Here is a 22,428-nt window from a genome sequence, read left to right on the forward strand (position 1 = left end):
TTTAGAAGACCATCAAATAAGCCTAGTATTTTGTAACAATTAAACTCTAGATTCTAATTCATTGGCTACAGAGGTCGCTAATTAAATAGAGTTTGTGGGATATAGAGGGTATTAAATAGAGTTCATTGGCTACAACAAAGTATATTGATCTACAAACAAACCGACGTAACTAGATACAAACAAACAAAGACTTTTGCTAAAAATAGAAACTGTTGATGATAGGTTTCCTATAACCTTCCACAATAATGTATATACCAATTTCAAAAATCAATTCAAAACAATGCAAAACAACGTAATCACTGCAATGAAAACCAAAATCACAAAAATCCATCAAAATGTATCATCGGATGACATGGATCATCGGATAACTGTGAATCAGAGAGTATTCATGATCGATATCCTAAATCATGGAATAAACCTTCCAAATCAATTCAAAAACTAGTTCGAAAACTAATCACCAATTCAAAAACAAAATTGAAAATTATCATCGATGGATATAGTTACTTTGGAAAATGATGATAACGAAAACGAGATACGACGAAACTGAGATCATCAAACATGATAGACGACGGTGGAAGTGATGACGGCGGAGCTGAGTGAGATCACCAAAGATAACGACGGCGTCGAGACACGACATAGTGGAGATACTCGATTCAAAATTCATTTTTATTTTAATGTAATTAGAGTATTTGAGATGTAGTATTATGGTAATTTTCCCTATTAAATAAAATATAGTTTGGTGATTTTGGACCTTGGAGGATAGATTGGGAAGAAAATCTTGGTTTATGGTCACTTGAGGCCATTTCTCTAAAAATATGGTAATTGTATGGTGTTAGTTAGTAACAACAAATTAACTTATATAACAAATAGATTTTTATATGTCGTTTTATAATTTATCTATATATATATATAAAAGACTGTTTATTCCCTTCTCCTTGATACACGTAGGCATGCCACGTAGATAAGTCGTTCTCTGTCGCGGCGACACGTGTCCAGTTCAGACGAAACTCAACGTTTCATTAAACCACAATCATGATGGGCTTCTTTGTGTTTTGTGTGCTGGGCTTCTTTAATTAAGCAAGAGAACCAATCTAGGGTTCGTTCATCCTTCTCTTCTACATCTGAAACTCAAGCGACGATGGTGTTTTCCAGAAGTTTTACTGCGAAGCATCTTCATGTTGACTCTCTTGCTCGAGCTCATTTCAGTCCATTTCGTCTGGGATTCTTTTCTTCAAACCGTTATGAAATGCATTGAATCGTCACATTAACGACCGTCTTAACTCTTCGTCTTAACTCTTTGAAAACTCTGCCCTGGTTAGATTAAGCTTTGTAGTTCTACTGTACGAGTTGTAAATATATTCTGGTTTGTTCATGTGGCTGGTGACTACAAACCGTGACAATATTTTTTTTCACTATAGTAAATGTATAGACATGTTTCTGAGTGTATCATTATGTGAATTAGAAAACATACAACCTTTATATGTGTTCTCTTGAGCAACTTCCCGTTCTTTCTGTGGAATTGATTGTTGTTTTGTTCGCAGGAAGAAGATATACATTAAACCGTAAAGAAGAAGAATCTGTTGTTAATGATCATTTTGAGCAACCGAAGGTAATCCAGTGAAACGTGAAGTTCTAAATTATCTTTAAAGAATTAATTGCCCGAGGCTGAATTTGATGTTTTTGGTTTAAAGGATGAGTTAGGGATGGAAAGAGATGTGATTCATGAACAGCAGGAACAAGCCTACACTCAGGTAGAAGGAGGGAAGTCAAAGAGAGATTGCCAGCAACAGTATGTGGCACGTGGATCCCTCCAGAACCAACGAGGTCATCGAGGTGCTCGAAGAGGCTATTCCAATGCCCGAGGAGGTCGAGCTGGTGATGGTGGCTACTCGAATGGGCGGTATGAATCTTATGATAATTCCGGTGGAAACAGTTACCAAAGGAGCTACTACAACAGCAGAGGAAGGGGATGTGGTGGTGGAAATGGCTATTCATACAACAACCACCGAGACTCTAACGTCACCGTTGCGTCTTCGCTTCTCTGCCTTTGGCTTTTCTGTGCGTATCATTAGTTTGCTCAAGTTTCATATCACTTACATAAAGCATTTTCTCTGGTTTGGAACTTTTGGCAATTCGTCTCTTGGTAATTAATTTTCTTTTTTGTTGCGAAATGTGAAATAATGATCTTTTTTTTAGGAGAGCCCAGTTTAGATAGTCAAGCATAGATCGTTACATATTCATACAAACATCACAAACAATTAGTATGATTTAATATTTTAATTTCTTTCTTGATTATATGATTTGGATATGTTCTTCTTTGAATTAATGATATTGTTTGTATGTTTATTTCAGAAATGAGAAAGCAAAAGCTACCGAAATATTAGCCAAAGAGCTGGAAGTTTTGGTACATTTAATGAAATACTTTACAAAGAGATCACTCAACCGACAGAGAGAAATTTAGATAATTTTTCTTTTGCCTTAATATTATTGAACTTTCTAAATTGCAGACACTTAAGTGTTAAAGTGTGTGTGTGTGTTTGATATCTCCACTGGGGAAAGGAGCTATACAAAATATGGTGATACAAAATCAGCCAGGTACGCGGATAATCGTTTCGAAGGTGGAAGAAAATGCGCATTGGATTTCTCTGTATGGATTTAGCTGGAGTTGTTTAAGTTGTTTATGTACTTCGGTGTAGCCTATTTGGTTTGGTTATCTGAATATGAAGTACGGTAGGATTCACTCTTTAACCACTCCAGTTAAAACTACAGATTTTTATAATAGTCTTTGTTCAAACTATGCGTAGGGAAAGAAGTAATCAGTTCATTTTCCAAGCTTAAATTGAAGGTCATGTCCACTTTGGCTCAAGATTGAACAAGCTCTGAGTTACTACTAAGAGTCTAAGAGGTATCAACGTTGATAACCGCAACAATTGTTCCCTCTTTATGATATTGATGGTTCTTTGTTTTCTCAGTGATCCAGGCAGATGTGTTTGAAGTGTTTGCGCTTTGAATAAATAATGACTTACATGAACCAGCTTCTTTAACCAATAACCAATGGTTCATTGGTTATTGAAGCTAATGGGAATATTTTTGGCTGTCTTCGACATGGATTTAAGATTTGAGATGGGTGCTCCTTCTCAAAGGATTCGAGTAAGAAGACCAGTAAAACCAACCCAAAAGTTCCAAGAAATATAATGGACCATGGTTAGAGGGAGCCGTGGTGATCGAGGAAACCCCTTACCACCATTTTAGGAAGTTCTACATGTATATTTTCTTAATTGTAAAATCTTATCTAGCAATTGTTAACTATAGTTGTTTTTAAATTTAATACATCTGATTCTTTGTTTTCTCTTTTCATAATTCTTTGTGTTTATCGTATATAGTTGATATTTTTTTTTTTCATTTGGCCACATAATCAATTAAAGCACCACAAATAAACACACCATCTTTATTATTTTTTTGAATGTTTTGAAGTTTAGCGTATATCTTATTCATTAGTTATCTAAACCATATATTTTAATACAACATTTAATAGTCCACAAACATTTTAATAACCAGTGACATTTTTAATCAACCTCAGTTATAAACATTTGAATAAAAAAAAATCAAAGTAATTTCATAAGAAGTAATAACTTAAATAATTTTGGTACTAATAAATCTAATAGTCTAAAATATTATAGAATCAGTAATATATATTAAATTCAAATAGCATTTTCAATCTTAATTTTAAACATATTTTATAGCAAATATTTTTTTTCATTTGTATAACCGCCTGTAGGGCGGGTTTTGCCATAGTATATATATATATATATATATATATATATATATATATATATATTTCTACTTTTGATCGGGGTTTTTGGTATATTTGGTTTAATCAGCTATAAACCAAACCGTATCCAAATCCTACAGATTTTTATAAAATCATATTCAGTCGGTTTATAAGGTATATACCAAAACCAAACCATATTATCTATTTCGGTTTGGTTTGGTACAATTCAGTTTTACCATATTGAACATGGCTACTTGTTGGTTATTTTAGTAGCCTCGTCTTTACGAGTGATACAATCCATTTTGTTTTTTTTTATCATGTCTTTACGAGTGATACAATCCATTACGAGTGAAATGTAGGGTTGCGGGAGTAGGTGGTTGCAATTTCTAGTTTTATTAAACGATTTGCACGACTGGTATGCGTTTACGAAATATTTATGATTGGTGAAATAATGCAGCGGTTTAAAAATAAATTACCAATAATGCCGCATTATAAATTATAAAAACATCGAAAACATTATTGTGATAAAATATAATAATAATTAATAGTATAATTACTAATAGTCAAAGCATTTACTTATTTAATCTTTTAATTTAGATGAAAGTTATAATTTCAATAAAATTTGTTTTAATTATAATATAATTATTAATAGTAAATTATTTTGTAGTATCTGAACCTGCAAAAATAAGTTATAATTATTTTCAATTTTTTTTCAGAAATATTTGAATGTTTTAATCAATTATTTGATTTATTAAATAATTTGAAATAAAATTGATTAAAATTTATAAAAAAGGTACACCTAATGTTTTATATGGTTTGGATAGAATATTAATTATTGTGTTATTTTGAAAATAGATATTAGTTAATATTGTTTCCATAAGGACTTTGTAATAGAGGAGGGGTGTATTTAAATTAAAATCTTACAAAAAAGGATGTATTCAAATGAATGTTTATGTTTTAACAAGAGAGATATAAGTTTTGATGAAAATATAATATATTTGATATAAGATTTAAATTAAAATCTTACAAAATAATCTTTTAATTTAATTGATTTGATATTGATTGAAATTATTTTGTAAACCTGAAAAATTATTTGTAGCAAATTAACTAAAATCAAGAGAAAAATGAGAAGTATGCAAAGTTTTAAATAATAATATTAATTAAACTAATGATTTATCTTAAAAATCATGGGAAAATGACAAGTAAGCAAATTAACTAAAATCATGGAAAGGATGACAAGTAAGCCAAATCACTTCTCAAATAATAGTATTATTATTAAAACTACTAGGGTCGGCCCGCCCTACGGGCGGGATATTAGTTAATTTGATATTCACTAAATGCTCGAGTTGAAATTTATTTTAAGATTCAAGAATGTGGTTATCTGTTATGTCTTACTTATTAGTATGCGGTGCTATAGTTGTTTTTCGATTATTCTTGCTTTGGTATTGTATCAAATTAACTAATTGTCTAACTCATAATTATAGATGTACAAATGTGGATTTGTGATAAAGTTTGATGACAATACTGTTTTTTTTAATTCTTATTCATAGTGGAGTGTGCATGTGTCAGAAAGAGGCCTATAACAACTTTTATTTTTTTTGTGTATGGATTTTAAATATATATTATTTTGTATAATGCATACTTGTTGTACAACATTTGCTTGTAGACTAAAAAAATTGTTTTCTATATTTTTAAAAGAGAAAATATTTAGTCTAGAATATAACATGTACATATGTATTGACTATATATAGAAGTTGAGTGTTATTTTAAAATGACATATGTATAGAGATTTTTCAACCATTACTTCACTGGCACAAAACATTTATAACTGTAAATCCTTCTTTTAAAAGCAAAACTAATAAAAGCGTGTACAACAAATGTATTTTGATATATATTATATGCATCAAGTTATAAAGGTTGGAAATATTGCAAAACTGTTTGATGCAAAGTTTTTAACTTCACGATCTTCATCTTGACGTCAGTTCAGTGTCGGCCCTGGCCACAAGCAGAAGAAGCATGGGCTTCCAGCTGACACGATAATAAGTATTTTTGCGGCCACATATTTATAAAAAGTGACTTTAGCCTAGTGGTTCTAAGAGAAATTACCAGTGCTAGAGGTGCTGGGTTCAATTACCCTTAACTGCATTTATTTATTTTGGCCCTAAATATAAAATGGGACACGTGTCACTCCCAGAACGCACGAATTGATGACGTGGTTTCACGGGAGAGAGGCGAACATTTCTTTATATATATAGATTTATTTATTAAAATCATCAACTCACCTAAGAATTTTTTTTACAATATCAAATCTTTGTATAGATAAAATATTGTAATTATCATGTTTAAATGTTAAGTACATAAATAAAATATTTATGAAAACTATTGATTATGCCTAAAATTATGGAGAAAACGACAAATAAGCAATACCACTTCTCAAATAATAGTATAGAGCCTAAAATTATGAAAAATATGACAAATGAGAAAATTCTCTAATATTATTAAAATTATTTATTTATTAAAATCATTGACTCACCTAAGATTTTTTTTCTTATATAACAATAAATAACATAATATGAGATCTTTCTATAAATAAAATACTGTAATTATTATGTTTAAATATTAAAATATATGAAAAATATTTATAAAAACTATTGAGTAAGCCTAAAATTATGGAGAAAGTGACAAATAATCATCTTACGAATACTTATTGTTTTAACTAAAATCAAGAAAAAAAATGAGAAGTAAGTAAAGTTTTAAATAATAATATTAATTAAACTAATGATTTATCTTAAAAATCATCGGAAAATGACAAGTAAGCGAATTAACTAAAATCATGGAAAAGATGACAAGTAAGCAAAATCACTTTTCAAATAATAGTATAGATAGATAGATAGATAGATAGATAGATAGATAGATAGATAGATAGATAGATAGATAGATAGATAGATAGATAGATAGATTGATAGATAGATAGATAGATAGATAGATGGATATATTTAAGAGACAATGTGTGGAATATCCTCAATTAAGGTCCAAATTTGCTGAATGCCCATAATTATGGATAACCCGAAAAGGAGTAACTTTTTGACACTGTGCAGACGAAAATGCCCTTATGCTTTGTCGAAAAAAAGTAACTCTAGATTTATCAGCTAAATATTTACATAGCAGGTAACAATCTACATACCAACTAACATATCCGCTAATAATTTCAGTATCATCTAACAATCTATGTATCAAACAAATGTATCGACTAACAAATCATATATCAGTTAATGAAACTATTAACAATTAATTAGTTATCTATTAAATAGCTTCAAATCTATTTGTAACAGCTAACACTTCATGTATCGATTAAGAATTCATTAAAATCTAAATAATAGCAGGTAAGTAATAAAATACCTACTAACGTATATATTATCTAAAAGTTGATTGTGATTCAAAATTGGAAACATTGGAATTGGGATGAGATAATAAGATTAACATTATGGGTGTCAAAAGAATCAGAATAAAAAAAATAAAAATTTATGTTAAATTAGAAGATGATTTGAAGAATTTGTACGAGAGATAAAGAGATTAGAACACATAAAAGGGAGAAGAGAGAGATAGAGATAAGGATATTATAGTCACTAAAAATATTAAAAAGAAACAAGGTTATATGGCAAATTACATGGGTTTCTGAGTGCATCTACGCCAATTACTCTATATTTAATTAAAAACTTATAAAAAAGTTGGGTACAAAAGAATGTTTCTTTTAACAAGAGATCGTAAAATAAAAGATGATAAACCCGTTTCGTTGGGGTTTCCAATGTAAAAACACAAATTAATCTTGAAACAATCGAAGAGGTTTCCACCATTGTTTTAAATAGTTTTAGGTTAGATATTCAATCCTTCTGATCAAGGATGCTGACTGCTGTCTTTTTTCCAATTATAGACAGTGCTCACGTTTGTTTTGGGTTAGAATTTAATAGGATGTACTTTTCTTTTCATTGACTTGACAAACTTTCTTGTAAATAGAAAAACAATAAGTGGAAGAAAAAAAACTATGTGGGTAGAGAAAGACAATTTGGTGGAAAATAATAAACGTTTTATCCACGGCAACACGAAAGCACTTACGTGTATAAGTTATATATACACTACACTAGATTATTTACTTGAATACTTTGCCTTCAAAACTATACAGAGAATGGGCTTTCTTCCTTGTTTAATCTGTTTTCTTGTCTTCGTTTTAATTTTTCTAAACACGTTTGCCTCTTCTAAACGGCAGTTACTGTGTCCTCCTGAGCAGAGGAATGCCCTTCTGAAATTCAAGAGCGAATTTACCAGCTCGTGTAATTTTTCTACTTCTTATCCAAGAACCGAGTCATGGGCTATCCAGAGTGACTGCTGTTATTGGGATGGTATCACATGTGAGGCCACGTCTGGCGAAGTGATCGAGCTAGATCTTAGTTGCAGCTGCTTTCAGGGCCAACTCAGCTCCAAAAGCTGTCTTTTTAAGCTGCAAAAGCTTCGTGTTATCAATCTTGCTTACAACGATTTTAGCTCTTCTGTGATACCGACTCAGTTCGGTATACTTTTTGAGTTAAGACGACTCAATCTCTCTAACTCTTGGTTGTCCGGTCAGATTCCGACAGAGCTTCTTCATTTGACCAAGTTGATGTCTCTTGATCTTTCTTACAATTCTTTATCATCGGAAGAGTCATTTCTTAACAAACTTGTCCAGAATTTGACAAACCTCCATGAACTTAACTTAGGTCTTGTTGACATTTCTTCAGAAATTCCCCAAAATATCTCAAACCTATCCTCTCTCAAATCACTCTCACTTGATAACTGCAACTTTTTTGGTAAATTTCCAAGCAATCTTCTTTTGATTCCTACTATACAATCCATTAACTTGTACAACAATCAAGGTATGGAAGGCTCTCTTCCAGAGTTCGATGGAAACAACTCTCTTGTCTTGTTGGACCTCTCTTTCACATCCTTTTCAGGTAACTTACCTGACTCCATCAACAACCTCAAACATCTAAATTATTTGAGACTTGAGAGTAGCGCTTTCTCAGGAAAAATTCCATCTTCACTTAGTAACCTTTCTAAACTATTGGTTCTCGAACTTTCAAATAATTTTTTCAGTGGGCAGATCCCTTCTTCTATTGGAAACCTTTTTCATCTCACCCATCTCGACCTTTCCTCCAATAGACTTGATGGCCAAATTCCATCTTCGTTTGTCAATCTTAAGCAACTCACTAGCTTGCGTTTAGATTCCAATATGATTGGTGGTAACTTTCCCCTTCCACTACTCAATCTTACGAGGTTGAAATTTTTATCACTTACCGACAATCATTTCAAAGGTACACTTCCTCCAAACATAAGTGTACTTTCCAATTTGAAGACTTTTGAGGCAAGTCACAACACTTTCACCGGAACTCTCTCTTCTGCCCTCTTCAACATTCCTTCTCTGACTCTTATTGATTTGAAAGACAATGAACTCACTCATGTTTTTGAATTTGGGAATAGCTCTTCACCCTCTAGACTAGAAAGGTTATTGCTTGGCCATAATCATTTCAGAGGACCAATCCCAATATCCATATCAAAATTGGTCAGTGTTAGGGAACTTGATCTCTCCTATTTCAACACGGGGATGTCAGTGGATTTTGGCATCTTCTCGCAACTCAAGGAGCTCATGGATCTGGATCTAAGCTATCTGAACACCACCGGTACTGTTGATCTGAGTATCCTCTTCTCACATCTCAAGTCCCTATCTAAACTGGATCTATCGGGCCAGCACGTCTCAACTTCAAAGATGGGCTCAAATTCCAGTCTACCACCACACTTGGATCGGTTGCAATTGTTGGGCTGTGGTATCACGAAGTTTCCAAAGTTCGTACAAAACCTACAACATTTGTCTGACTTAGACCTCTCCAACAACAATATCAAAGGTCGAGTACCAAAATGGATTTGGAAACTCCCAAGGTTGATGAACCTAAATCTTTCCAACAACTCTTTTACTAGGCTCCAACGATCCTCAAATGATGTCCCAGTACAGGATATACTTATGCTAGATCTGAGTTCAAACGCGTTCCAAGGACCGTTAGTAATCCCGCCAGTCACTACGGAAGCCATGCTTGTCAGCAAGAACAACTTTACAGGAAAGATTCCTCGATCCATATGTAGGCATAGGTTTCTAAACGTCCTTGATTTATCCAATAACAACTTCACTGGCTCAATTCCTAGGTGTTTAAGGAATCTGAATGAATACCTTTCTGTGCTTAACCTCCGTTACAATCAACTCAGCGGAAATATTCCAGAAATATTTACCAATGCTACCGAGTTAACATCACTTGACCTCAGTCACAACAGATTTGTGGGGACACTTCCAAGGTCTTTGAAGGACTGCCCGGTCCTAGAAGTGCTCAATGTGGGAAGTAACAAAATCGACGACGCTTTTCCATTCTGGTTGAGTTCTTTGCCTAAACTAAAAGTTATGGTCCTCCGCAATAATAGATTCAAAGGACTCTTACACCGTCCTCGTCATTCTTTTGGGTATCCCAATCTGCAAATCATTGACATAGCCAACAATCACTTCACCGGAAACTTGCCTTCATATTACTTTGCAGAATGGAACATGACAACAAATAAAGATTTCAAAGGATTTCGTTACATTGGCGACGGTGGAAGCTATTACCATGATTCAATGGTTTTGATAAGTAAAGGAGTAGAGATGAAACTTGAACGGATATTTACACTCCTAACAGCCATTGATTTCTCTGGAAATAAACTTCAGGGAATGATCCCTGAATCTGTTGGTCTACTGAAGGATCTTATTGTGCTCAATCTGTCAAGTAATGTTTTCACTGGAAACATCCCTTCATCTTTGGCGAATCTGACTGAGCTTGAGTCACTAGACTTATCACATAACAAGCTTTCAGGCCATATTCCACCTGCTCTCGGAGGCCTCACCAGTATCTCCAACATCACGGTTTCCCACAACCAGCTCGTGGGACCGATACCACAAAGCACACAGTTTCAAACGCAATCTGCTTCATCTTTTGAAGGAAACCTTGGACTATGTGGTCTTCCTCTCAGTGAAAAATGCGGAGATAACGTGGAAAAAGAGCAATCACAAGTACTAGGATCAGAGGAAGAAGAAGATGAAGGAATACTGAGCTGGACTGCAGCTGCAATAGGCTTAGCACCTGGAATCATCCTAGGACTGACCATCGAGTACATTTTGAATATACCAAAGACTCGATGGTTCATGAACACAGCAGAACGCTTTAGGTCATTTTGACTTGTGAGGTATGTTAGGTCGAACACGATTATGTTCTGCATACATACAGAGATTCAGATATTGTTGCAATTGATTCACATTTTCCCTTCAATTTACAGTTGAGAAGTTACGCAATACAACCCTTAAGTGAGAAAAAGGGCGACGAAGAGGATGAAGAGGGTCAAACGGAAAATGGGATTGCGAGTTTTGAGCTTCTGTCTAATTCAAGTTAGGCCCAACCAAACAAAATAGTGGTACTGTTTCTTAGTTGTTACTGTTTTATATTAAGATGTGATATTTTGTTTCAAAGCTGTATAAATGTTGTTGAATATATAGATGTTGCACTATGGAATTAAATTATGTATATTGATTGAGAGGGAAGTTTCGACTGAACACTTGAACCATGGCGTTCATCCTTAACTAGATATATGCAAGAAACGATTATGGGGTCAATGAAACCTTTAACAGAATCGAATCTATATACACTATTATTTACAAAATGATTTTTTCTGTTTCTAAGCTCTCACATTAAAAATTAAAGTGATTAAAATTGTTGTTACACTTGAATAATTAAATCCATCGTTATATTATGAATTATTATCATAGAAATAAAATAAAAATGATTATAAATTAACATAATAAAACTGGCCAAAAATAATAATGTATCTTATAAATAAAAAGATGTTACTACCTATATATATAATGTGTTGTTCACATCACATACGTGGAACTCACAGCTCATTAGATCTTTGGTTAAACCGAAGGATACCTAGCTTATTGAGAGTATTTAAGTTAAGTCGGTTTCACTAAGAAGATAGAGATGGATGGTTTTTTATTCAGTCAGGATGGTACATGTTTAAATTAGATAATGACACTGAAGTTCGTTTTCCACACTCAAGAATACCGGCTCCAGTTTTTGGCCCGGATACAAAGAGTTTGAAGGCTTATTCATGGAAGATTGAATGTCCTCTAAATTTGAAACACCTTCTTTGGCAAATCATCTCAGGATGTCTGCCATTACGGAATAATCTCAAACAACGGGGCATAAAGTGTGATACATAATGTGCAAGGTGTGGGCAGAAGAAGAAACAATAAATCATATTTTGTTTGAATTTCCACCGGCTATTCAGGTATGGGCTCTATTTGGGATTTCCACTAATCAAGGATGTTTTCATATGCAATCAGTCTTTGCAAATATAGATTATTTATTTTAGAGAATTGATCATATATTGTAGATCACCATTTTGCTTGGATTCTTTAATTGGTATATTTGGAAGGGGTGAAACGATAAAATATTTAATGGTTTTGACAGAGACCCTAGAGATACTTTACAGGTGGTGGAAACAGAAACAACTCTTTGGAGGGACGCGCAATTGGATAAAGGGATCATAGGAACTCAGAATTCAACTCATAAGAACGAAGAAACTTATGTTATTCCACGTAGGATTGGGTGATGGTGCTACAAAAATGTTTCCTAGAAAAATAAAGACTTATTCTCAGGACAAGGCACTACAAGAAAACACGAAACATTCTGACGGAAATTCCGATGGCGACAAAATTTATCGGAACTTTATGACACATTTCTGACCTAATACCGACGAACTGTTTATTTTCGCATTCGTCGGTATTTCGTCGGGAATTTTCGACGAAATACCGACGAACATTACTTTATCGGTAACTTTCGACGAAATTCCCACCACTTTCCGAGGAAAGAATATATCCGTTACGCAACATTTTTATGTGCTTTCTATTTTTTAACTTTCGTCGGCAATTCCTACGAAATTCCGACAAAAGTATATAACCATTACGCGAGTGTTTTTAAAGTTTTGTATTTTATATTGTCGTCGGAAGTTCGTCGGAAAATACCGACGGAAGATTTTTAACCGTTTTATTTCCGACGGAATTCCGACGAATATTATTACCGTTGACAGTTTCCGACGAATTTCCGACGGTTTGATGCTTTTCCGTCAGAATTCTGTCGGTTCTGTCGGCAACTTTCCTTTACAAATACGTGCTCTCCCTCATTTCCCTCATTCACAATTCATTCTCTCCTCATTCTGTTTACTACAATTCCAAAAAAAAAAATCATGTCTTCTGGAAATTATTATCGTTCATGGATGGATAAAACACATTTGGATCCAAACAACAACTTGCTTACCTAAGAATACACATAAGGCATTGGAGAAGTCATGAGGCTTGTTCAACGACAACCGGAAGCAAATACCCGTATGTTAAGATGCCCTGCTCTTTCACCACTGCAGGCAGAAATGGAAGCCTTAATTTAGGCGATGAAGTGTATGAATTTTTTTTGAAAATTCAGTATCATATTTGCAACAGATTGTTCTTAGTTGGTGAAGATGTTTTCGGAAAATCATATTTTTCCACCAAAACCGCAAAATATTTTTTTCCCAAAATCACAAAATCATTTTTCCTGTTAAAACCACAAAATTATTTTCTTTCCAAAACTACAAAATCATATTTCCTTAAAAATCCTCCAATCACTTTTTTCCACAAAAATTGCAAAATATTTTTTTTTTCTCGGAAAAGATCTTGATAACACATTTTCCCACAAAAAAAAACACTTTCTGCCAAAATCGTGAAATCACATTTTCCCGCCATAGTCGTAAAATCACTTTTTCGCAAAAATAACGCAATCACTTTCCCCACAAAAGCAATTTTCCACCAAAATCGTGAAATCACATTTTTTTGCCAAAAACCGCAAAATAAAAATTTCTCGCCATCGTGGAATAACATTCCCCCTCCCCAAAACTGAAAATCATTTTTTCACCAAAACCTTAAAATCACTTTTCCCACCAAAACTGAAAATTACTTTTCCTACTAAAATCGTGAAATCATACTTTCCACCAAAACCGAAGAATCGTCTTTTCAAAATAAAATTCTAAAACTATTTTCCCGCAAAATCCCCCCCCCCAAAGTTGTTAAATAATATTTTTTCACCAGAACTGGAAAATTGCATTTTCTCGCAAAATTACATCAGTTTGCATTTATTTTAAATATAACCAGAGTATGATGAAGATCCAAATATAGTTAAATATAAATCATGTTTATTTTAGTCTTTTTATTAACTAGTGCATTTGGATGTTAATAGAAATTCAGAAAATAAAAATTAAACAAACACAGTTTCATCGAGATGCTTCACATGGATGCACTATCCAAAATACAAATGAACAACATCCATATATGACATATGAATAAGACATATAAATGAATCATCTTAATGCATCTTCCAGATGTACAAACGAAGAATATCTAACACAAACATCATCGGCGTTTACTCTTACATAGAAATAAGAGATTGAGCAAATCAAATTATATAATCAAAAGCCAATGTCAGGAGAGTATCTTGCAACTGAGTATCTTGCAACAAATTTTTTTTTTTTAATAAAACAAATTTAATTTAGTATACAACAAAATCTATAGAAAGAGACCGTACATACATTTCAATCAGCAAAAACATTGCATGTTACACTCTGGATCTGATAACAATACATTTCGTCACTGAAAACACTTTGTCAAGGAGTGACCACAACACTAAAGAAGATTCTAGTCATAACCGAATCGATATCACTACATGAAACATGTAATGAGCTGCGAAAGGAAGGCCACAGAGAGCGTTAACACATTCCAACGATTAGTTCATAAGCAAATCCAACAGTTACGTCAGCAAGAAGTTGTCCAGTACTACTTCAAAAACTGAAAACTACCATGGCCTAATCGCCAGAGACTGAATCATTTAATGCTCATCCCACTCAATGTAAACCTTATTAGGTTTTTCACTGAAAACATTTTCTTAAGGAGTGACCGAGACAATAAAAATATTCAGTACATCAGAAAATCTACATAATCACATGAAACATGCAATTAGCTGCCAAAAAAAGGCCACAAAGAGGGTTAATATATTCCAATTTTTAGTTCTTAAGCAAATACAAACATTAGCAGAGTTTATAGCTTGGACCTAATACTACTTTGATGTTAACCTAAACTCGACCATTTTATACGTTGTTCACCACTTCAAAAACTGCAAATGACCATGACTTAATGTTCAAAGTAATAAAAGACTGAATCTTTCAGTCCCCACTCCCACTCAATGTATCTGGAAACCCCAGCAAAGGCCAATTCAAAAGCCGTTTCCACTCAAATTTCATGTAGCTGAACCCTAAGGTCAAGTAAGTTGGTACCCGTAAATGTCTTCGCCAATTTGTAATAGCTTCTCGAAGAAAGAGCCACCAAAAGATCCCACATTGGCAATCGAACCCGGTTGAAGGACCTGTTTCCTGCATGTTATGCAACTTTGGCCGTTTCTACTGCATCGTCGTCTGCAGCGACTGACTTATAACCGTCACCGGCACGTTCTTCATTGTCACCTCGAATTCACTTGATGGGTTTTGAAGGACAAGTGAGATCATAGGAGAAGAGATGGAAGGATATCCAACAAAGGAGATATGGCATAGAATAAGAAGCTGGTTTTGATTGAACAAACTTGGTGAGATACAATAGTCCTTGTAGTTTCAATAAACATGTGAGTCATTTTTTGTTTTGAAAAATGGCAATCGAATAAGATACCATACATGTTATTATGAGTACAAAGGGCATAATGGATTTTTAGAGTGGTGAAAAAGTAAAATAACCCTATTTAAACTTATTGGTACCGTTCTAAAATTAAAGTTTGTCCAATTTGTAAGTTTTCACAAGATGCTCACATGCAAGGACAAACACCTAGTACTCAATATATACTTTATGTAAGTGGCATGCTAATAGTCAATATATCATTGGTAAACCAAATACGTAAATTTTTGTCATCTCTTTACGTTTTTTTTTTATTTTCTCTTTTCCATTTTAACATCAAGAAAGACCAAGTGTTAAAAGAACATCAAGAAAGCCCTAGCTTTGACAATCTTATTCTTTATGATCTTTGATCGGCACTAGTGAAGCAACGATTTTAATCTAGAAGATAACAAACAAAATTTGTCAACTAGTTAAACAAACTTGTGTTAGATGTCTCATGGACTGAATCCACATTTCCGTAAGGTTTTGGTAGGTTTAAGAAGATCCAAAAGTACTGTATATAATGAACGCTGACATTCTGTCATTCTCTCAACGCATTCATCAGCTCAGACTAAAAAAAAGTTGACGGTGAGAGCCTTTTTTTTTACTGAAAGAAGTTGTGTGCATACCCGCCAAATGAGGCCCTTCAAACAAAAACCTTAAAATTAGAAAACTCAACGAAACAAAGAAAATAAAATTGGAGGAGAAAAGAAGGAAAGTTATTCAAAGTGTTATTGAAACGGTAGATTCAGATTGAGACGCGTGAATTTCTCTCAAACCTTATGTTCTTTGCGAAACATTCTCTTATTTCATTGTTCATTCAGAGCCTATTTTCTTAGCTATCCTTGTTTTTATTCCTCGTTTTAATATTCTAAAAGAAAAGAAGAAAAAAAAAAAAAAGAAGATATTCAAATGAGAATACATTCCTCTAATCATCCATGGTTCTTACTAGCCATCCTCGTGGTTCTCCTCTCTTTCTCTGGAGCTCTCTCAAGCACACACAAAGAGAAGACAACCTCAAAGAATCCGAAGAAAGAAGTAACTTATGATGGAACGTCTTTAATAATCAATGGAAAGAGAGAGTTACTTTACTCTGGCTCCATACATTACCCTCGTAGCACTCCTGATGTAAATCATCCGTAAACCATAGTAAATTATTTGTTTAATCATATGATTTTATTTTATTTACTGAATCATCGATAACTTTTTGTTTAGATGTGGCCGAAGATCATCAAGAGAGCAAAACAAGGCGGTTTGAATACGATTCAGACATATGTTTTTTGGAATGTTCATGAGCCTGTGCAGGGGAAGGTAATTTTGGAGATTATTTGAGAAAAAACAATAAAAAGATAAGATTCATCCTTGTTTTAAGTTTTTTTATTTATGTTTTTTTGGAATAGTTCAATTTTTCGGGTAGAGCCGATTTAGTGAAGTTCATTAAACTGATCGAGAAGAATGGTATGTATGTAACGTTGAGGCCTGGACCTTTTATTCAGGCTGAATGGAATCATGGGTAAGTTTTATGTGTTACATTATTTGACTCTTCATATTCATAACATATTTCAGTGTTTTGAGTTCTTATGGGACATATTTCATGGTTATGGTTATGATGAAACATCAGAGGACTTCCTTACTGGCTAAGAGAAGTTCCCGGGATCTTCTTCCGTACCGACAACAAACCATTCAAGGTATCTTTATATATATACGTGCATGTTTGACATGTGTGTAATGATAGAACAACCAAAAGACTTAAAAGAATTTGACATAACTGCAGGAACATACAGAGAGGTATGTGAAGGTGATACTTGATAAGATGAAGGAAGAGAAGCTTTTTGCTTCACAAGGAGGCCCCATTATTTTAGGACAGGTACATTGATCCCAACATTTTGTGAACAAGAATTTGGAACTATGTTTAGTTTTAAAATATTTGTATATTAAATTAAACTTTGACGCAGATAGAGAATGAATATAGCGCGGTTGAACGTGCATATAAAGAAGATGGAGTAAACTACATTAAGTGGGCAGCTAAATTAGTAGATTCTATGAATTTGGGGATCCCATGGGTTATGTGTAAGCATAATAGTGCTCCTGATCCTATGGTAAGTCATCTTCCTAACACATTAAATGATGATTACAACCAGATAAACAAGAACTTGTTTGACCTAGAACTTTAATCTTCTAACAGATCAATGCTTGCAATGGAAGACATTGTGGTGATACATTCCCTGGTCCCAACAAAAAGAATAAGCCATCTTTGTGGACAGAGAATTGGACTACTCAGTGAGTTCTTAACTTAGTCAGCATTTTCTAGAAACAAGGAAACGATAAGCTCAATTTCGAGAGGTTCTTGTAATATGATTGTAGGTTTCGAGTTTTTGGCGATCCGCCAGCTCACAGATCTGTAGAAGACATCGCCTATTCTGTTGCTCGGTTCTTTTCCAAGAACGGAAGCCATGTTAACTACTACATGGTATAGATTGAAATAAGAACAATTAAAAGGGTTTATATCTTTCAAAAACGTGACCAACTTGTTTAACTTTTTCTTTTTTTCCTTTGTAGTATCATGGAGGTACTAACTTTGGAAGAACCTCTGCACATTATGTAACCACTCGTTACTATGATGATGCACCTCTTGATGAATTCGGTAACAATAAACAAAACAAACCTTTTGTGAATAAATAAAATTGAATTGCGGATTAATATGTATGTTTCTCATTTGAATGTTTGTTATACATAGGATTGGAAAGGGAGCCTAAGTACGGTCATCTAAAACTTCTTCACAATGCGCTCAACTTATGCAAGAAGGCACTTCTATGGGGCCATTCCCGAACTGAGAAGCCTGGCAAAGACACAGAGGTAACTGTATCTGTATATATGCATTAACAAGTACAAACATTTAAATATTTCTCACAGAATACATAGAAATTCAAAGTTTCTTGATTTTAATGTATTGTTGTACTTACAGATACGGTACTACGAGCAGCCTGGAACGAAAGTTTGTGCGGCGTTTCTAGCTAACAATAACACAGAAGCTGCAGAAACAATCAAATTCAAGGGCAAGGAACATGTTATACCGCCTCGCTCCATCAGTATTCTCCCGGACTGCAAAACTGTTGTTTACAGCACAGCGGAGGTGATGATAAATAGAAATTGTTGTTGCGAATCAAGTTGTTCCTTAAAGAAAGAAAATGAATCTTGAATTACGTTTTTTATATTTGTTTCAGGTCATCTCTCAGCACACTTCTAGGAACTATGTGAAGTCGAAGAAGGCTAATAAGAAGTTTGATTTCAAGGTGTTCACCGAGACAGTTCCTGGTGAGCTTAAAGGTGAATCTTTTATCCCCGTTGAGCTCTATGGCTTGACGGAAGACGTGACTGATTACGGATGGTACACAACAAAGTAAGGATAGAACCGAACTTGTTCTTATGTATGAAAATTTAAGAAAAACAAGAAAGTAAACATAAAAAACTTTCCTGTTTAATTTGCTATGTAGCTTCAAGATAGATGACAATGACCTTAAGAAGAAAGGAGGTAAGACTACTTTGAGAATTGCAAGTCTTGGACACGCGTTGCATGTCTGGCTCAATGGAGAATACCTTGGTAAGTACGATGTAGAAGCATTGAATTAGTGAATTTTTGAAGTTCTGAGAAAAACTAAAAGAAGCTGGTCTAACTAGTGAATTTGTTCAGGAAACGGACATGGTAGCCATGAAGAGAAGAGTTTTGTTTTTCAGAAGCAGGTTTCTCTAAAAGAAGGAGAAAACCACCTAACTATGTTAGGCGTTTTAACAGGATTTCCGGTAAGAAACATAGACGTTTTAAGAGCCTAAGTAGCAAAGAAAAAAAAGTTTAAATTACGATGATGAGATATATGAATGTCTTGTATGAACAGGACAGTGGATCTTATTTGGAGCATAGATACACAGGTCCGCGTAGTGTTTCCATCTTAGGCCTCAGCTCTGGACCACTTGATCTCACCGAGAAAAACAAATGGGGAAACAAGGTTTAACAAGAATCTTACTTTCTCGATCATTTTTGGCGATTTTGATCCGGTTTTCCTAATCTTTAGGTGGGTATGGAAGGCGAAAAGCTCGGTATCCACGCCGAGAAAGGGTTAAAGAAGGTTAAATGGCAGAAATTCTCAGGAAAAGCACCAGGGCTTACATGGTATCAGGTAGAAATACTAAAACATCCAAAATAAAATAAAAGGATTTATGATCATATATCATATATTAGAGATGATTTGGGTAGCAAGATATATAACTCCTGAACAACGTGTGAGGTGAATGCAGACACGCTTTGATGCGCCAGAGAGCAAAAACTCAGTAGCAATTAGGATGAATGGAATGGGGAAAGGTTTGATTTGGGTGAATGGAGAAGGTGTTGGTAGATATTGGATGTCGTTTTTATCGCCTTTAAAAAATCCTACGCAAGTAGAGTATCATATACCTAGGTCTTTCTTGAAGCCCAAGAAAAATCTTCTGGTTATATTTGAGGAAGAACCAAATGTGAAACCAGAGCTTATCGACTTTGTCATCATCAACAGAGACACTGTGTGTTCTTACATCGGAGAAAACTACACTCCTAGTGTACGACACTGGACCAAGAAAAATGACAAAGTCCAAGCCATCGCTGATGATGTTTTTCTCACGGCTAATCTCAAGTGTTCCGGTACTAAGAAGATTGCCGCTGTAGAATTTGCTAGCTTCGGAAACCCAACTGGGACTTGTGGAAATTTCACCCTTGGATCTTGTAATGCTCCTGCCTCTAAGCAAGTCATCGAGAAGGTAACAATTATAAACTTTGTCTGCTTTTTTTATAACTAACGTTACTTGCAATTGAAATAATAAAACTGTTTTTGTTATTGGTGCAGTATTGTTTGGGTAAATCGGAGTGTGACATTCCGGTGAACAAGAGCACATTCCAGCAAGATAAAAAGGATTCATGCCCCAAAGTCGTGAAGATGCTTGCGGTGCAAGTCAAGTGCGGTCGCACCAATAAGAACTAAGAATCAGGAATATAATTCTTTTATTTGCTTTGAACGGTTTTATACTTTTGACTAGTCGATACAAAACTTATGTGTCAATTGTTCTTCCATTTTTGAATTTATTAATTACAATGCCTATCTACGGATTACAGTTTTGATTTGAAATACTGATTGATTAAATACTTTGTCCAAGGGATTTAGTTTTGCTTCCTAACTTATCTATTCAGTTTTTGCGTAAGATGGTTTTTGTTATTTATCTAAGTATACATAATACTGTATGTTTATACACCGACCTTAAGATGAGTACATCCAAGTTTACTTGCAATCAGATCCTTCTATTAGTACTTCCTAGGATTTATAAGAAGTTCACATGTCAAACATGTTTGTGTGCGTCTTATATGCTCATCAGGTTAAGAAACATTTACCTTGTACTCAAGTGGTGCATCATTTGTTATTTTCGAATATATCATGAGCTTTCAACTTAAAACCAATTGATGGTTAACGGATTGGTAGAAGTTATTTATATACTATTTCATTAAAATTTTCAATGTGAAAACTTATATTATTACACATTCTTTAGAGATTGGCTGATACGAAGGAGATGATTGAAAGATTGGCTTTGTTGATCACTTTGACTAGGCCTGGGCAAATAAACCGAATCCGATAACCCGAACCGAATCCGATCCGATAAAAATGAATCCGAACCGATCCGAACCCGATGTAAATACCGAATGGATCTTGTTTTGTGGTATTTTGGGTTATGGGTATTATCCGAACCGAACCCGAATCTAAATGGATATCCGATAGAACCCGAAACATTTAAAACCTCGAAAAGATCTTATACCAAACATGATCTCAATTCCTAATATGTATCCAAAATACACTAAGAAATATTGAACATCTAAAATACTTATCTATTACATGAAGGTTGGTGGTTCTATTACATGAATGTTGGTGGTTCTATTGCATGAAGGTTGATGGTTGAAGTTGGCCGTTGAATCTTTAAGTATTTAGATTTAGATTTTGTTTTCGTTAAACAATGTTTCTCATTTCATGAGAACTTGGTTTTCGTTTTATGCTTTTATTTATTTGGTTTTCTTTTTATCAGTAAATATGTTTACTTTTCGTTTGATTTTGAATGATCAAGGTTGATGTTCCTTATTTTTGAATCGATTTTACTTAACTTTTGGTTACAAAATAGGTACAAATCAGATATTTTTAAATTGAAGAACCGATTTTACTCATGTTTTAGTTCTAAAATAGGTAAAAATCAGGTACTTTTAAACCGAAAAACCGATTGGGACCCGAACCCGAAAGTATATTGGGTTGTGCCGGTTCTTTGAAGATTTACTAACCCCGACCCGAACCCGATAGAACCCGAACCGGTCCCGAACCGAACTTTCATATAATCCGAATGGGGCTGATTTTGATAAACCCGAAAAACCGAAACCCGAATGGATAAAACCGAAACCCGATTGGGACCCCGAATGCCCAGGCCTAACTTTGACTAAAGAGGTACCTTCTAAGAAAAAAGCTAAACTAGATGCCAAGACTCCTTTACAGAAGAGTTATCCTCATGGACTTTTTTGTCGGCGATCGTTTTGCCGGTGGTCGCTGCGGCGGTCCTCAATGGTTCTCTCTGGTGTTTTAAACCTCTTCAATAGTTAGTGTTTATTTTATTTATCAAAATAGTACTTTTTTATAGAAAAATTTCATGTTTACTATTTTTATGGTACCATTATTCATCTTTATCATTATTAAAAGGACATTTTCAAAAAAAATATTTTTTTTTAAATGACAAAAGACTCTTATATTCTTGTTTAATAAATATATATATA

The 22,428-nt window shown here is 34.1% G+C and overlaps 2 protein-coding genes across 3 annotated transcripts; both read left to right on the plus strand.

Moving 5' to 3' along the window:
* Positions 1-5,894: 5,894 nt before the first annotated feature.
* LOC103846027 (receptor-like protein 6) lies at positions 5,895-11,400 on the plus strand. 2 transcript variants are annotated; one of them, XM_009122954.3, is made up of 3 exons: positions 5,895-8,613; positions 8,680-11,065; positions 11,156-11,400. In XM_009122954.3, exons 1-2 carry the CDS (start codon positions 7,815-7,817, stop codon positions 11,055-11,057), a joined length of 3,177 nt encoding a protein of 1,058 aa, XP_009121202.2. In that variant the 5' UTR covers positions 5,895-7,814; the 3' UTR covers positions 11,058-11,065; positions 11,156-11,400. The 2 variants fall into 2 exon arrangements, with proteins under 2 accessions (XP_009121202.2, XP_018510770.2); XM_018655254.2 differs by having other exon boundaries at positions 5,899-11,065.
* Positions 11,401-11,657: 257 nt separating this feature from the next.
* On the plus strand, positions 11,658-21,773 carry LOC103846028 (beta-galactosidase 13). Its single transcript, XM_009122956.3, has 18 exons — positions 11,658-16,730; positions 16,818-16,913; positions 17,003-17,115; positions 17,224-17,290; positions 17,377-17,469; positions 17,558-17,701; positions 17,788-17,882; positions 17,967-18,072; positions 18,162-18,246; positions 18,340-18,458; positions 18,568-18,735; positions 18,827-19,002; positions 19,097-19,203; positions 19,294-19,403; positions 19,496-19,606; positions 19,673-19,777; positions 19,896-20,390; positions 20,477-21,773. The coding sequence occupies exons 1-18, from the start codon at positions 16,515-16,517 to the stop codon at positions 20,609-20,611; spliced, it is 2,541 nt and encodes an 846-aa protein (XP_009121204.1). The 5' UTR covers positions 11,658-16,514; the 3' UTR covers positions 20,612-21,773.
* Positions 21,774-22,428: the final 655 nt, after the last annotated feature.

This window comes from Brassica rapa, chromosome A07, assembly GCF_000309985.2.
Source record: "Brassica rapa cultivar Chiifu-401-42 chromosome A07, CAAS_Brap_v3.01, whole genome shotgun sequence".
Lineage (NCBI taxonomy): Eukaryota > Viridiplantae > Streptophyta > Magnoliopsida > Brassicales > Brassicaceae > Brassica > Brassica rapa.

What these genes read in the sequence shown, in the direction of transcription:
- LOC103846027 (XM_018655254.2), top strand. Translation starts at nt 7,815, where the DNA reads ATGTGGGTAGAGAAAGACAATTTGGTGGAAAATAATAAACGTTTTATC.
- LOC103846028 (XM_009122956.3), top strand. Translation starts at nt 16,515, where the DNA reads ATGAGAATACATTCCTCTAATCATCCATGGTTCTTACTAGCCATCCTC. An exon ending in GCCATGTTAACTACTACATG is followed by an intron (nt 18,073 to 18,161) that starts GTATAGATTGAA and finishes TTTCCTTTGTAG; the next exon opens with TATCATGGAGGTACTAACTT. An exon ending in TACGGATGGTACACAACAAA is followed by an intron (nt 19,003 to 19,096) that starts GTAAGGATAGAA and finishes TTTGCTATGTAG; the next exon opens with CTTCAAGATAGATGACAATG.